This window comes from Trypanosoma melophagium (genome assembly GCF_022059095.1).
Source record: "Trypanosoma melophagium isolate St. Kilda chromosome Unknown ctg8segment0, whole genome shotgun sequence".
Taxonomy (NCBI): domain Eukaryota; phylum Euglenozoa; class Kinetoplastea; order Trypanosomatida; family Trypanosomatidae; genus Trypanosoma; species Trypanosoma melophagium.
This window is the reverse complement of record NW_027125192.1, coordinates 300,001-313,911: the sequence shown is the minus strand read 5'-3', so window position 1 is coordinate 313,911 and position 13,911 is coordinate 300,001. Positions and strand designations below refer to the sequence as shown.

The 13,911-nt window shown below is 36.9% G+C and overlaps 4 protein-coding genes across 4 annotated transcripts in view; all 4 read right to left on the bottom strand.

Annotated features, from left to right (window-relative positions):
* Nucleotides 1–2,191: 2,191 nt before the first annotated feature.
* On the bottom strand, nucleotides 2,192–5,866 carry LSM04_004548 (protein of unknown function DUF4457; the record flags this gene model as incomplete). The annotated part of the gene is made up of 1 exon (XM_067333266.1): nucleotides 2,192–5,866. The coding sequence occupies one exon, from the start codon at nucleotides 5,864–5,866 to the stop codon at nucleotides 2,192–2,194; it is 3,675 nt and encodes a 1,224-aa protein (XP_067186086.1).
* Nucleotides 5,867–7,384: 1,518 nt separating this feature from the next.
* Nucleotides 7,385–8,230, bottom strand: LSM04_001264 (TRAM/LAG1/CLN8 homology domain; the record flags this gene model as incomplete). The annotated part of the gene is made up of 1 exon (XM_067333265.1): nucleotides 7,385–8,230. The coding sequence occupies one exon, from the start codon at nucleotides 8,228–8,230 to the stop codon at nucleotides 7,385–7,387; it is 846 nt and encodes a 281-aa protein (XP_067186019.1).
* Nucleotides 8,231–10,088: 1,858 nt separating this feature from the next.
* On the bottom strand, nucleotides 10,089–11,096 carry LSM04_007790 (uncharacterized protein; the record flags this gene model as incomplete). The annotated part of the gene is made up of 1 exon (XM_067333263.1): nucleotides 10,089–11,096. The coding sequence occupies one exon, from the start codon at nucleotides 11,094–11,096 to the stop codon at nucleotides 10,089–10,091; it is 1,008 nt and encodes a 335-aa protein (XP_067186147.1).
* A 1,705-nt stretch (nucleotides 11,097–12,801) lies between these two features.
* Nucleotides 12,802–13,911, bottom strand: part of LSM04_007921 (uncharacterized protein) — a gene marked incomplete at both ends in the record, with an annotated part of 3,300 nt that continues 2,190 nt past the window's right edge. Inside the window, one exon of the mRNA XM_067333262.1 lies at nucleotides 12,802–13,911. This exon is cut by the window's right edge and continues 2,190 nt beyond it. Coding sequence (XP_067186151.1) covers nucleotides 12,802–13,911 — 1,110 coding nt within the window.

Sequence of the window (13,911 nt, the reverse complement as noted above, 5' to 3'; positions counted from 1 at the left end):
TAAGAAAGAACTGTTTGAGTCTCTTTTTTATCTCTCTAAAACCCTTACTTTTCCTTCCTCTTTTCTTTACTTTGCTCTTTCAGGAATGAAGTTCCTCTTTTTCTCCTGTATTTATATATTTATAAATAAACAAATATAATATATATATATATATATATATAGATTCCTTTCTCAAAGAGCTCTGTTTTTTTGTTGTTGTTGTTTGCCCTTCTGGTTTCCCTCGTGTGTTTTCTGTTAGGCCTTAATTTGATGCTTGAAACGTTCCGTGTATTATCTAAGCAAGTAAATAAATGCGTCTGCTCAGATATATATATATACACTCACAAATCAATCAATCAATCACAAATCAATCAATCAATCACACAAAGAGAAATTCTTCCCTCGGTTCGCTCGTCGTATATTATGACCTTCTTCACGGATAACTTTCTCTTCTGTTGTTTCTACTGACACGAATGGTGGGGGTTGCTGGTGTCTGTAATAATAACAACGAATAATAACAATAACAGTGATAATACAAGTATGAGTAGTACACAATAGATATTAGAAACCCCCTACTGAAAAACAGTTGTAGTCACAGACACAAACACAATAATAAAAGTAAAAGCTTAAAAGAAAAACACTAACGCAAATTAATACAAACGAAAGAAAAATAGATTCGGTACACTTTCTCACGTACTAAAACTCACTGCAATGTGATATGTGTCCTCACGAACACAGATATCTCGCTTTCCGTATATATATATATATAATAAAGAAGTAAGTGATGTATGTGCAGGTGGCCAAATAGAGAGAGAGACCACAAACACAAACACAAATACAAACAGAGAGATAGAGATATGCTTACCTGAATACAGGTTACACACGCAAAGTGAGAGAAAACAGATAAGCAGATAAATAAAAGGGATAGATAGATAGATAGATATACCTACCCAACACGTGCCAATAACCGAATATGTGAAGTGAAGTAAACTAAGTAAGCAAAGAAAGTCAGAGATAATAAGGAGAGGAAAAAAAATTGACAAAAAAAGAAATGGAGCCAAGGAAGAAAAAAAAAAGATAATGGAAGATATTAAATAACTCCTTTTTTTTCCTTTTGTTCTTGATAGTGTCTATAGAGCGCTGTATTATTTCAGTCTTGTAATACCTATTCTTAATTATATTCCCCTCGCCTGTGCAAAAACTATATGCACGAGCAAATAAGAGTTACGAAATAAAGAAAGAAAATCTAAAAAAAAAGTAAAAAAGATAACTGTAACTATAAGTCACGGTTCTCTTACCCTTTTTTTCTCTATTTTTCTTCCTTTTCTTCTTCTCCTATTGAGTTGCTAGTGGCAACTTACAATAACAAATGAGAACGGTGGTGGAAGATAACGACGATGAAAATACCACTGTGATCAAGAAGGCAGATACTTGTACAATCACACCGATAGTGGTATTAGTATTATTAGTGGCAAAAAAAAAGAAAGCAAAAGTAAAGCTGCTACTATGAGCTAAACCCTTTTTTTTTTCTTCTTCTTTGACTGCTTTTTCTTTGTTTGTTTGTTTGTTTGTTTTCCTACTTTTCACCTAAAAATTCTCTTTCCCGTATTATATATATATATATATATATATATATATATATATATATATATATATATTATACAGAGGGATGTAGGAAATATGTGTATATAACCGAATAGTATCGTGAAAACAAAGCGATCACTTGTTTGTTTATTCACTTAACCCTTCTTATTCTTTTTTTTCGAAGTTGCTCTCCTCTTGTCCCTTCACAATGCAAAAATTTTTCTTTTTTTTTACTCGTTTTCCCCTTTCAGTCCTAAACCTAGAGAATGACACGACCTACAAACAAAGAAAAAATAGAGAGAAAAAAAAGGAAAAGAGATGTATTTTGCTTTTTTTAAAGAGAAAATAGCGAAATACATTGATATTCATACTGTTTTATTACTGATCCACTGTTAATTCTACCTTCACAGAGACATACGCAATCATATACAAATATGAGGACAAGAGAAAAACTAATAATAATAATAATAATAATAATAATAATAAAAGATAGAAATATGAAGATAGGTGCTTCCTTTAGTCATGCAGCAACACTTTTCTTTTTAACCTCAGAGAATCAATATACACTGGAAAACTGTCAACATATATATATATATATAACTATAAAGCCTCTCTTACACACTTTCTCTCACACCGTCATAACTTCTCGACGTGCCTCTTCCAACACAGACGCATCTAAAGTGAAAAAGACAAGTGGTCTCACACGTGTTGTGTACATTTCACTTTCCGTCACAACAGGTGCAAAACATTCCTCATTATTAGATGCGTGTACATGCGAGGAAACAGCCATACCCGTATTATTATTATTATTATTATTATTATTATTATTATTATCATTATTATTATTATTATTATTATTATTATTATTATTATTATTATTAGTACGCTGTGGTACTCCAGCATCGCCGCTATCATACACGAGGGCATCATCCATTAATACACGTACTTGTTTCACCCAAGCCTCACGTCCCCTCGCCACTAATGGACGGTTTAGTGCCAAGAGCGAAACACAAAAAGGGGAATCCGCCACATAGACTAATGATACCGACGCTTGTAATAGTGAAGTGTGTATTCCGGCTTCTGCGGCCACGGCAGCTAATTCAGCATCTTGCTGAATAGCATTTGGTAAAGGTGTAAAGAGACATTCCGTTACAATATCATTATTAGATGATTCACTCGCGCTACTTCTTTTACGTTTTCCATCCTCATTATTATCCTCTTTCACTTTTTCTTTGGGTGATTTACCTTCAACACCATGACTAGATCTCTTCTTCTTACCCCCACTTCGTGCCCGAATACGCTCGCCATTTTCATCCGCAAACATACACGCGTGTAGTGGCTTCAACATCCATTCTTTTGCATATTGCTTTAGTGATTCCGCGTCTCTTGCAGCGATGAGAAGTGTTATTTTCAGTACATACGCCACCGGCAAGAGTGGAGTGATGTACGGTTGATACTCCAACAGCCACTCGGGCCGGGGTTTTAATGCCATTCGGGCCCGTCGTAGTCCCATTTCTGCACGTATAGTCATAGAGGCACTTAAACTGTGGGAGAGGGAACTCCGCAGAGCTCGACTATTTATATCAGTTCCTATTTTATTTCTTTTTTCTCGTATTTCTCCTTCTTTTATGTCTCCTTCTCCTTTAATGTTTGTATGGGCAACGGCTAGGGATAAGTCGTATGTTTGAAAGCGTGGAATTGATAAAAATGCCGGAGCCTTGCGTAGACTTACACCCTCCTCTGGTGTAACCTCAAATATACCGTGTGTATTCCATATACTTTGTGTGTTAATATGATTATGATTATCGTCTGCTGACCAGAGAGTGGCATACGCCTCTGCGAGTGTTTCTGGAGAAATAGGATTATTATTATTATCATTATTATTATATGAAGATAGTGACAATGAAGATAGAAAGAGTCGTGCCTCTTTCACTCCACAGAAGGTGTGTTCACCGAGAGAGTAATTCGCCACTTCTACAAACCGTAATGTGGGTAGTGGGATTTGAAAGATAAAGATAATTTCTATTCCTCGTTCACACGGTAGTGTTAAGGCGGTATCAGCTCTCTCATCAAAGAGATAAATTAACTGATCAGTCCATGTATGATTATCATGATCACTATTATCGTTAACAACACTCTCTTCACTGTTTTCGTGTTGTGATGGGAAACGTACATACCAGTGAGTAATATGTTGACTTACCAAATCTCCCTTAGCATCACGCAAACGAAGTCCACTTAGTCCAATTCGTTCCGTATCTCCCCATGTTCCTAACAATAATAAACACAGTGATGTGACGTTCGTTGGACACGTTGAAGAAGTCAAATCCCATTCTTTCGATGAAGACTGTACCACTGGGTTTGTCATAGTACTATTAATAGTAGTAGTAGTAGTAATAGTAGTAGTAGTAGTAGTAGTAGTAGTAGTAGTAGTAGTAGTAGTATTTGAAGCAGATCTATCTTGTTTAAGAGATACATCTTTTTCTTTTCCTGTATTAGTATGAAGAGCCGCAGGAACTACGACGCCTCTTTCACTACCAATACGCTGGGATTTGTTTTCCTTCCCAGTACTAAATAAAACAGTTGTGGTGGATCGTCGTACGGTGTTATCCTGCAATAATGATGATGATAATGATATGGATATTCCACTTAATTCCTTCTCTGCCTTCTGCTGTATTATTGGGGTTCTTGTTTTTGTTGTGAGTGGGTCTTCTCCATTCGCTTTTATGCCTGTAGGATGACTAAGAAGAGAATGTAAGATATTTCTATCCTCGGTAAAGAGAATATTCTCACAATTCTCTAATCCCACTCTCTGTGGGGCCACCACTTCACCCGTATTACATGCAATTTCCCCACGAAAAACAAGTTTATCATCTACAGTCATTTCAAGCAAACGTACACCCTTATCTGTATACACACGTCCACGACCACCATAATTGTATATTCGCACCATTGAAATTATAACGGGATTAGGAAGAATCAAACCAATTAAGTGATGATTCCCAGATGTAAAGGGCATTGTAAAGAGTTTGGTATCATCGTGGGTATTATGAATACCATTTATAATATTTCCTACAGGACGTCGTACATCCTTTTCATCATCATTAGCATCATTACTATTACTATTACTATGAATAGGAAAAGCAGATCCACTATCATATCTAGTAGAAGTTGTAGAACATGATACTCCATTATCTAAATTCGTTGGGTATTGAACAATCATCAAGAGACGATTATTTGGTAAAGCGCATGTTCGTGTTGTAATTCCACCTTCTGTTTCTCGTCTTTCCTCACATCCCCCTTGTTGCCATATCGAACTAGGATCATTATTCTTGCTATTTCTACCTCTGTGCTTATCTTTTCCTTTTTCTTCTTCTTCTCTGTTCTGCCACGGTATATTTCTATCGCCAACACACTCTGGTAGTGGAACAATACGTTCACCCTTTTCATCAAATATTTCTATTCCATTTAATCCCACTTCATGCAAATCACCCCATGTGGTAAGGAGATTTAACACAATAAATCTTCCACGCGGCATCTCCTCTGTGAGAAAAGGCCCTAAACCAATCGCTCGCCATGCAGCATCCGTATTATTATTACTAATATCACTACTAATAGTATTATTATTATTATTATTACTTACGTGTGCATCATCTCTTCCATCACTATTCCCATTGTCCTCTCCTTCCGTCTTTCTTCGCCGTGCAGAAAGTGAAAAGGGCGGCGCACTTGCTGTACGCGTTGTGTTCGTATTATTATTACTATTATTATGAGTAGTATTAGTATGAGTATTTGTATTTGTATGAGTAGCGTAAACACCACCACCTACTCGTGGAGACTCAACGGAAAAAGGAATGTGATCGGCCACACTGCAAAAAGAATTATCATTCCAACACGGGAATGGTCCTACACTGTGAAGACCAGACCTGGCAGAAGAACTGATATTATTATTATTATTATTATTATTATTATTATTATTATTATTATTATTATTATTATTATTATTCGCCACTCCCTCCAGCATAGAAGTACCAGTTGTGTCTAACAGTACACTATCATTGGTGTTAACGACAAGGGAAGGAAGATCGTGTAAACCAATACGCATTTGACTGAAACGGTTCGATAGTAACGGAAGTGTAGTGCCGGTATGAACATCAGAAGTTCCAATAGTACTAATATTATTATTATTATTATTATTATTATTATTATTATTATTATTATAACTACTGCTGCCACTTCGACGATGTGAATTACCCTCTGGTAGATATGTTTGGGGCCCTCTAACATGCAGTGACCCCAGAGGCATTTATGAAAATATCTTTCTTACACGTCCTTTTGTCTTTTGTTTTTTTCGTATTTTATTTCCTTCCACAGAATATTGTTTTTTTCTATTTATAATGGTTCGTTTACACTTGTTTCTTCTCTTGATCGGTAAGAAGAAAACGAATCGAACTATTCGTACGGAAATACGTTTTTTTTTTTCTATGGATAAATAGATACAATATTACAAGTCTATCTGTCTATATAATATATTGTATATATAATGATATACTATATATATAGAGATACCTATATATATATATATATATACCTTTAAATGATGATGGATAACGGGGAAATACTATTCTTCTATTACTTTGGTTTTTTTTTTGTTCTTTTCGTTTTGTTTGGAAATAACAATAGTTAAATAATAATCAACAGTATTCCACTCAAAAACAAAAGGAAAAAAAGAAGACTCTTACCCCTCCCTTACTATTATTTAAAAAAAGAAAAAATAGAGAAAAGCATAAACAGAGCACCCCAATCACTATATATATATATATATAATCAATATCCTCAACATTAGAAAAAAAGAAAAGAAATTAAATTAAAAAAAAAGAAGAAAAAAAAAAGGACGTCATCACAAATGAGAGTTCGCCACAAACACAAACAACCGTGTATTTGTGAAGAACTACAAACTCCTCAGGAAATGCCTGTGTGGAAACCAACATTTAATAATAATAACAATGATAATGATAATAATAATAATAATAATAATAAGTTTTGTTTTCTTTTATTCGTTTAAACTGTATTTCTAAGAAGAAAATTAAGAAAAGAAAACACGGCAGGAAAAAAAAAAGCATTATACCGCAGAAAAACAGAGAAAAGAAAGAAAAACAAAAAAAAATCAAAACAGAAGGTATGATAAGTCTCGGATCCATTCATTTACAGTAAAAAATAAAAATAAACAAACAAACAGAGAAAAAGCAACCATCAAGGGTGATTTTCTCCTTCGTAAAGATTAACTATTTCGCCTTTTTTTTTATCCAATGTTCATTTCTTTTCTTTTTCCTTTTCTCCGTTACTCTTCCCTTACATTTGCCTTTCATATGTTCACATATATATATATATATATTATCAACATTAGCATACTGCACATATTTTTCTTCTTTCAACCCCAAAATCCCCTTTTTTCTCCCTTACCTATCACAGGTTTATTTTTTGTTTCTTTTACTTCCAAAATGAGAGAAACGAATGTACACTTTTGGTAAATCCGCCAATCACTGTAGTATTTATCTACTCTTCATTTGTGTGGTGGTTTACCTTGTTTATTAATATGATTTCTGTTCTTGTTACTTTTACCACACTCTTTTTGTTTTTTTTTCTTTTTTTACTTCCAGCGATCTTACCTCTCCTTCTCATCATCACTCCAATTCATATTTTTGTAATTATATACGCATAAAACATGAGTTTACACGTAATATATGTGCATTCCACTACTCGATTCTTCCTTTTATTTGTATATATATATATATATATATATATATATATATATATGTATTCATTACAACTGTTTTACCTTCACACACTTCTTCACGGCATTTGTCGTAAGTGAAGAAGAACAAAACATCGCCATGATCCGCTTTACAATCTCAGCAAACCAAATGTACTGGAGTGTTTGAATGACCACAAGAAGAACAATGGATATAATCAGCGGCAACTCCCCATGCACTAATGTCCCACCAGCGTAGTAGTTTGCCACTAAATTCATGCATGTATGCTTTAACCACGAGGCAGCTACAATACTTCCACCCACCACACGAACACAAACAAAAAGCACCGCAAAAAGACCCTCCATCACCGTGGCGAACGGAATAAGAGATGGAATTTCAAGTGTACGTGCAATAGAGGATAAATGCAGGGGACTATTGCTAAGCTCAAACATTCCCGTAAAATAAGATCCATAGTGGTCGGAAAAGGGAAAGGAGAGTAAATAGGCCCCAATAAAACTGGCAACAGCGTGAACTTTCCATATAACAGACCACCTGTACATAATACACACCACAATATCCCAGGCAAAATAGGACATTATAGTAATACGAAAGAATCGATACCCGGGGATTTCCCTGTATTGGTCATTGTGAAAGATAAAATTATTTGCCCGCAGATCACTAAGGAAGCACACGGCAGCTCCCGTCATTAAGAGGCCATTACACACACTTACGGTGCGTACAATAACTTCCACACGTTTTTCCCTCGACAGTCTCTTGAAGGCGGGACCGAATAAAAGTGGTAAGAGATGCGAGGCTCCCCATTGAACGACAAACCAGGCAAGAAACATGGGGAAAAACACCGTGAAGTCTCGCACAAGGGGTGCGATGTAAATATCATACGCATCAGAATGCCCCATTTTCTATAATAATAATAATAATAATAATAATAATAATAATAATAATAATAATAATAATAATAATAATAATAATAATAATAATACTGTATGGAGAGAGAGATAGAGGGAGATAATACTAAGGATAAATAGATAAATAGAAGGATAGACACAGCAGTTTATTCAGTTTGTTTTATTCTTTTTTTCCTTTATCCTCCTTCTTTAAAACGTAATCCCTTTGGTTTGTTCTACCAATTAGTGACTTTTTATGTTATTTTTTTCTTTTTTTTTCCTCCTGATTTACAAAAATAATAATAATAATAATAATAATAATATTATTATTATTATTATTATTAGTATTTTCTTTTATTCTGATGGGGATTACTTGAGTTATATTTTACCTTTTTACACCTCACGACCCTCGTTCCAAATGTCTTTTTTTTTCTTTTTCTCTCATTTAACGTTCACTGTTTTCTTTTGTTTTCGTGTCTTCATATTGTACACAACACTTGTTTTATTCTTTTTCTCGGTTTTTTTCTTTTCTTCTTTTCTTCACACCGTCAAGATTCCTCTCCTTCTTCTTCTCTTTTTTTCCTTTCTTCTTTCTTTCTTCCTTTCTTTTTTCAGACTTGTTTTGAGTGCCTATTGTCTCTACTGGAGTCTCTCAGGGAGGAGAGAAAACAAGGGACAAAACTATGTAAACAGGGAAAGAATAAAAGAAGGAAAGATTACAACAAAGAAAAGAAAAAAGAAAAGAAATAAAAGAAACACATTTTGCTCAAAGAGGAGTAATAACCATTCATAATAAGAAATAATGAATACAATTTATTTATTTCTCTTTGGGATTTCTTTACAAATCGCCCTTGGGCAGCGAGGAAACGGTCCTGTACAGCAAAAATACATACTCTGCAGAGGAAAAAAAGAAAAAACGCAGAAAAAATAAAATGCACAGTCAAATGATATGTGGAAATAGTATCAAAAAAAGAGCAGAAGTAAACAAAGAGGATTTCTTTTCTTTTTTTCTTTTAGGGCTTTCCTTTCTCTTGACCTGAAGTAAACGCACAATGGAGAAGAGAACTAATATAATTAAGGATTAAACTTCCCATCCACACACACACACCACCACTGCGCTCAATATAGAGGTTGTCAGCACAACTCCAAGAGAAAAAGAAAGAAAAAAACAATCACTTTTTTATCATTCTCATTTCTTTTTTTCTTCTTCATTCTGTGCATATCACTGCTAGTAAGTAGCTATATGTTTTATTTTTAAAATTCTTTCATTCGTTACCTCTGTGAATACAATTAACGCCATTTTTATTTTATCTTTACAGTTTTTTTTCATTCTTTTTTCTTTCCTTTTTCAGGTATTTTATTCGGTTGTCTTCATCTCTTTCTTTTTCCTTCTTGTTGATATATATATTTTTTTAATTATTGCTTTATTATCTAGTGTTTTGCGTTATTGCTGTTGTTCTCTTCATACCCATACACTCTTTAGTTTTACTTCCGTGGGGGAAGCCCATTTTTCGCGCCCTTCTGAAAGCTATTGCTGTCAGCATCGGATGCTATTTTGTCCCATTACTCCTTATGGTCCTTTTTTTTTTTTTCCTTCCCCCTTTTTTTTTTTACATCCCTCTCCCCTTTCGTCACTGTATTTTACTTTGACTCTTGAATGAATTGAGAGAAATTGGAAAACAGAGAGAAATAGAGAAGAGTCCTACAGTATTGAAAGGAAAGAATCCTCTAGTGTTTCTTTTGATGGTTTTCCTTTTATTTTTTTTCTCGTCTTCCATTCGTTATGCTTGTTGCCGTTTTAGCCTTGGGCTTCTCTTTTTTTTTTTTATGTTTCCCTTTCTTCCCCTCCTGTGGAAACACACTGACTACATCAAGGATTAACAGTAATAGCAGTATTGGGTTCCTCCTCCTGTGTTTTCTTTGCAAAGTTTGACCAATACCGATACATCTCCAGGGCAACAACGCAACTATCCCGCACAAGTGGTTCCTTATGTTTGGCGTATGCCTCAAGTAAATCCAACAAGGCGGGATCGGCCACAGCGCCTAATGCCTCGGCGGCCTCATGTCGTACCATTGGTGCCTCTTCCTCATCCTTTAGTGCATCACAGAGGGCAGCTATAGACGCGCGGTGTTCGAGCTGTCCGAGTACAAATGCCACTTCATGACGGAAGAGTGCACTGGCGGTATCACAGCGGAGGGCCACGGCGAGTGCCTCTACAGCCTCTTTCGTGCCAATATTGCGGAGTGTGAACATGGCCTCATAGCGACGCCACAGAGATGTGGCTCCGCTGTCATCGCAGAGTATCCGCTGCAGTGCGGCAACATCCCCCTCCCGTGGAATCTCCCCTTCTCCCTCGCCTTCTGCCGATTGCGTGCTGTCTGTCGGGAAGGCGGGGGCGGGATCGCGTGAGACGAAGGGACACCCCGGCGCTGGTGTGCGTCTGTGGGGCGGGAGCTGCAGGCGACGGAGTGCCAACTCGCAGGACTCCCGCACGGCGGCGAGCGGCTCCACCGCGGCGGTGGCGTACCGTTCGAGTGTCTCGCGGACCGCCGCCGGGGGATCGTCGATGGCGCCGAGGGCCTCCGCCGCCTCGTGGCGGGTGACGGGGTCGTAGCGGCCGGGGGCCTGGAGGATGCGGAGGAGGGCGGGGGCGGCGGCGGGGAGGCCGGACTGGCCGAGATTGTAGACGAACTCGTGCTGGAGGAGGACGGAGTCGGTGGTGTCGACGGCGGCGGCGAGGAGGTGGACACCGGCGGGGGTGCGGAGGAGCGCCGACTTGAGGCGGTACAACTCGCGGATGCGGCTGTCGAGCGGGGCGGCGGGGTCCAGAAGTGTGCGGTACTCCACTTCATAAGATGAGAAGTCCTCTCCACTCATTATTTATGTTTGTTTTCTTTTGTGTGTATATGTATATAAGGATAGACCAGATGCACAGATAGATAGATCGATAGAAACTCGTACGAAAATAGATCGGAGGGGGAAAGAGTGGGCCAAAATGTGGACTAAATTGGTGTGGTTAGAGCGAAAAGAGAAGAGAAAGTATGTATTGTATTACATATAGTGTGTGAGTGAGTACGTGATGTTGTATTATTATTATTATTATTAGTAGTAGTAGTAGTAGTAGTATTAGTATTATTATTACTGTTATCCTAGGTAGAATCATTGGAAAGCCGCATGTATAATGTGAACAAGAGGAAACAAAGTAAAGTAAAGAATGGAAAATATATTAACTTCAAAGAAAAGAAGGAGAAGCCGAAAAAGATAACCCTTCCCATAGGCATATTCACTGCTATTTCCCATTTCTCAAATAAAAGAGGACTAAATACACATTATATATGTATATATACGAACACACACCCTCACACACACACATAGAAAGAAAAAGAGAGAAGATAAGTGTACAAGTCAAAGAGAGGAACAAAAAAAAAAACATTGAAACAATCCTTGCAAAATTTTGCACATTGTCAGCAAGGCACATGGGAGCAAACAAAACGTGAAAAGTCCCAATGCAGCTTCCACATCACCCCACCGTACAAGAATCAAAAAAAAAGGAAATGAAAAATTCAGTTCTCTTTCACGAGCACTAATAACACACCTCTTTTTTTTTCTCCCTTTCTCTCTTTTGGACCACGTCTCGCTAATAATATTCCTTTTTTTCTTCTCCGTTGTGTCCCCCTCCCATTTCACCCGTATCGATGCTTTAACATTGAACATGCAGAATAAGGAACGTATTAAAAATATTAATTCCCGTTTCCACCACTGCCAATGTAATCTTATTTCCATATTTCTTTTATTTTGTTTGTTTTTACCTCTTTTCTTTTCCTTTTCTTCGTTCTCATTACCTTTCCTGCCCGTATTCTCCACTTTTCCCTTCTCTTATCATTTTACCTTTCTTTAATTCCCATTTCTCTCTCCTCCGGCACATTTCTTATTCCTTTTCTTCTCGATTAGAGTCTATATATCAATAATATAATATTATATATATATATATATATATATATTCCACTTATTATTTTATATCCTCCAATGATTCCCATAACAACATTGTATCCACATTTTGATTCTCTTCTTACTCTGTCCCCTTTTTCTGCTGTGTTTCTCTGCGCCTTACGTTCAACCTCCCATGTTTTCCCCCAGTCTCTGCGCATTTCATTCATTGTCAATATATATATATATATATATATATATTGCACGGATACAGACAAGCAGAGATATTGGACACCATATGAAGATTGGAAAGGAGGAGGGGGGGAAGAAAAAAGTTAAAAAGAAACAATATGCACAAATTGTAGGAGAAAAGAAAGAGAGAGGCATCCCAGAGAAAAAACATGAAAAAAAAGAAACGAATACAGAAAGAGAGAGGACAGCAAAAAAAAAAAAACAATGAAACAACAAAGAAACAATGAAAAATAAAAGAAGAGAAAAAAGGGGGAACTGTTCCCTTTTCATCCATTACAAGTACAGACACCATTGCTCAGCTCATAACTACCCGGCAAAAACTTCATACATATTACTCCAGACATATATATATATATATATATATATATATATATATATATATATATAATATCGTCATCCCACATTAAACGTTAAGGCGTCGTAGTGCTTGCCGAAACGTAAACACCTCTGAGAAGAACTTCTCCTGTGTTTCCCCCGCATGTGTGAGTGCTGATAACGCCTCCCGCACAGCCGCCCGTTTACGTTCTGGAAACGATGTCACAAATTGATCCATAAATCCAAACCAAAAAGGAGGATGTGCCTCAAATATAGGAAACACCACCGCACTACTCGCACTTACCGCACGATCGCGAAATGCAATAATATTCATCGCCACTGTAATAAGCCGCTGCCATAAGTCCTCATGTGGGACAAGCAGTGCGGCTAATTGTTCCCGCACCTCCCGTGCATATCGCGGTGGTCGATTTTGTGTTCCCCCGCGTGAGGAGGATGACTGTAATTGGAGTGGTGGAACAAAACTCTGCAACATGGGCGATAACGGTGGTGGTGGGGTATTGCTATTACTTCTGTTATTCGCCAATGCGGCATTGCCAGAGAGAGATGGCTGTTGGGAGGGGGTGAGGAGCATGGCTTTGACTTCCCGTACGAGTCCAGCAATGAAGGTGAGGAAACTCAATCCAAAGAGTAAAACCCCAGATGGGGCATCTACATCCTCACATATCATGATAACGGTATTAATTAAAGTTATTAGTTCATTGCTTTTTAATTGTCGTAATGGATAGTACAAATTTTCTTCTGTTAAAGAACGTAGTAAATCAAGTGCGGTAGTAGCAAACTTTGCATGTTCTTTAAATACATTAGGTCCTAATAAAGTAAGTTTAGATAAAAGTTCTGCTGCAGTATACTCAAATGTTTCATCATTGTAATACAACATAGCCCCAAAAGGTACAAAAGATCCCTGTACACATAATTTTAATATTTCCATAGAAAGCATCCAAGGTTTTAGTGTATTTTCATAATCTGATGATGACCCATCAAGGGCCATAATACGTTCAGAAGAAAAACATTTTCCTCCTACCTTCGCGATAAGACCACAAAGGTGTTTAAATAACATTAAACCCATTGCACTATTAGTACTTGATGATACATGTAATCTTCCATATCTTCCAGGTGTTACAAGTTCACATAGGAAACGCATAAGTGCGATAACCACTACGGATGAATTTGATGCTAT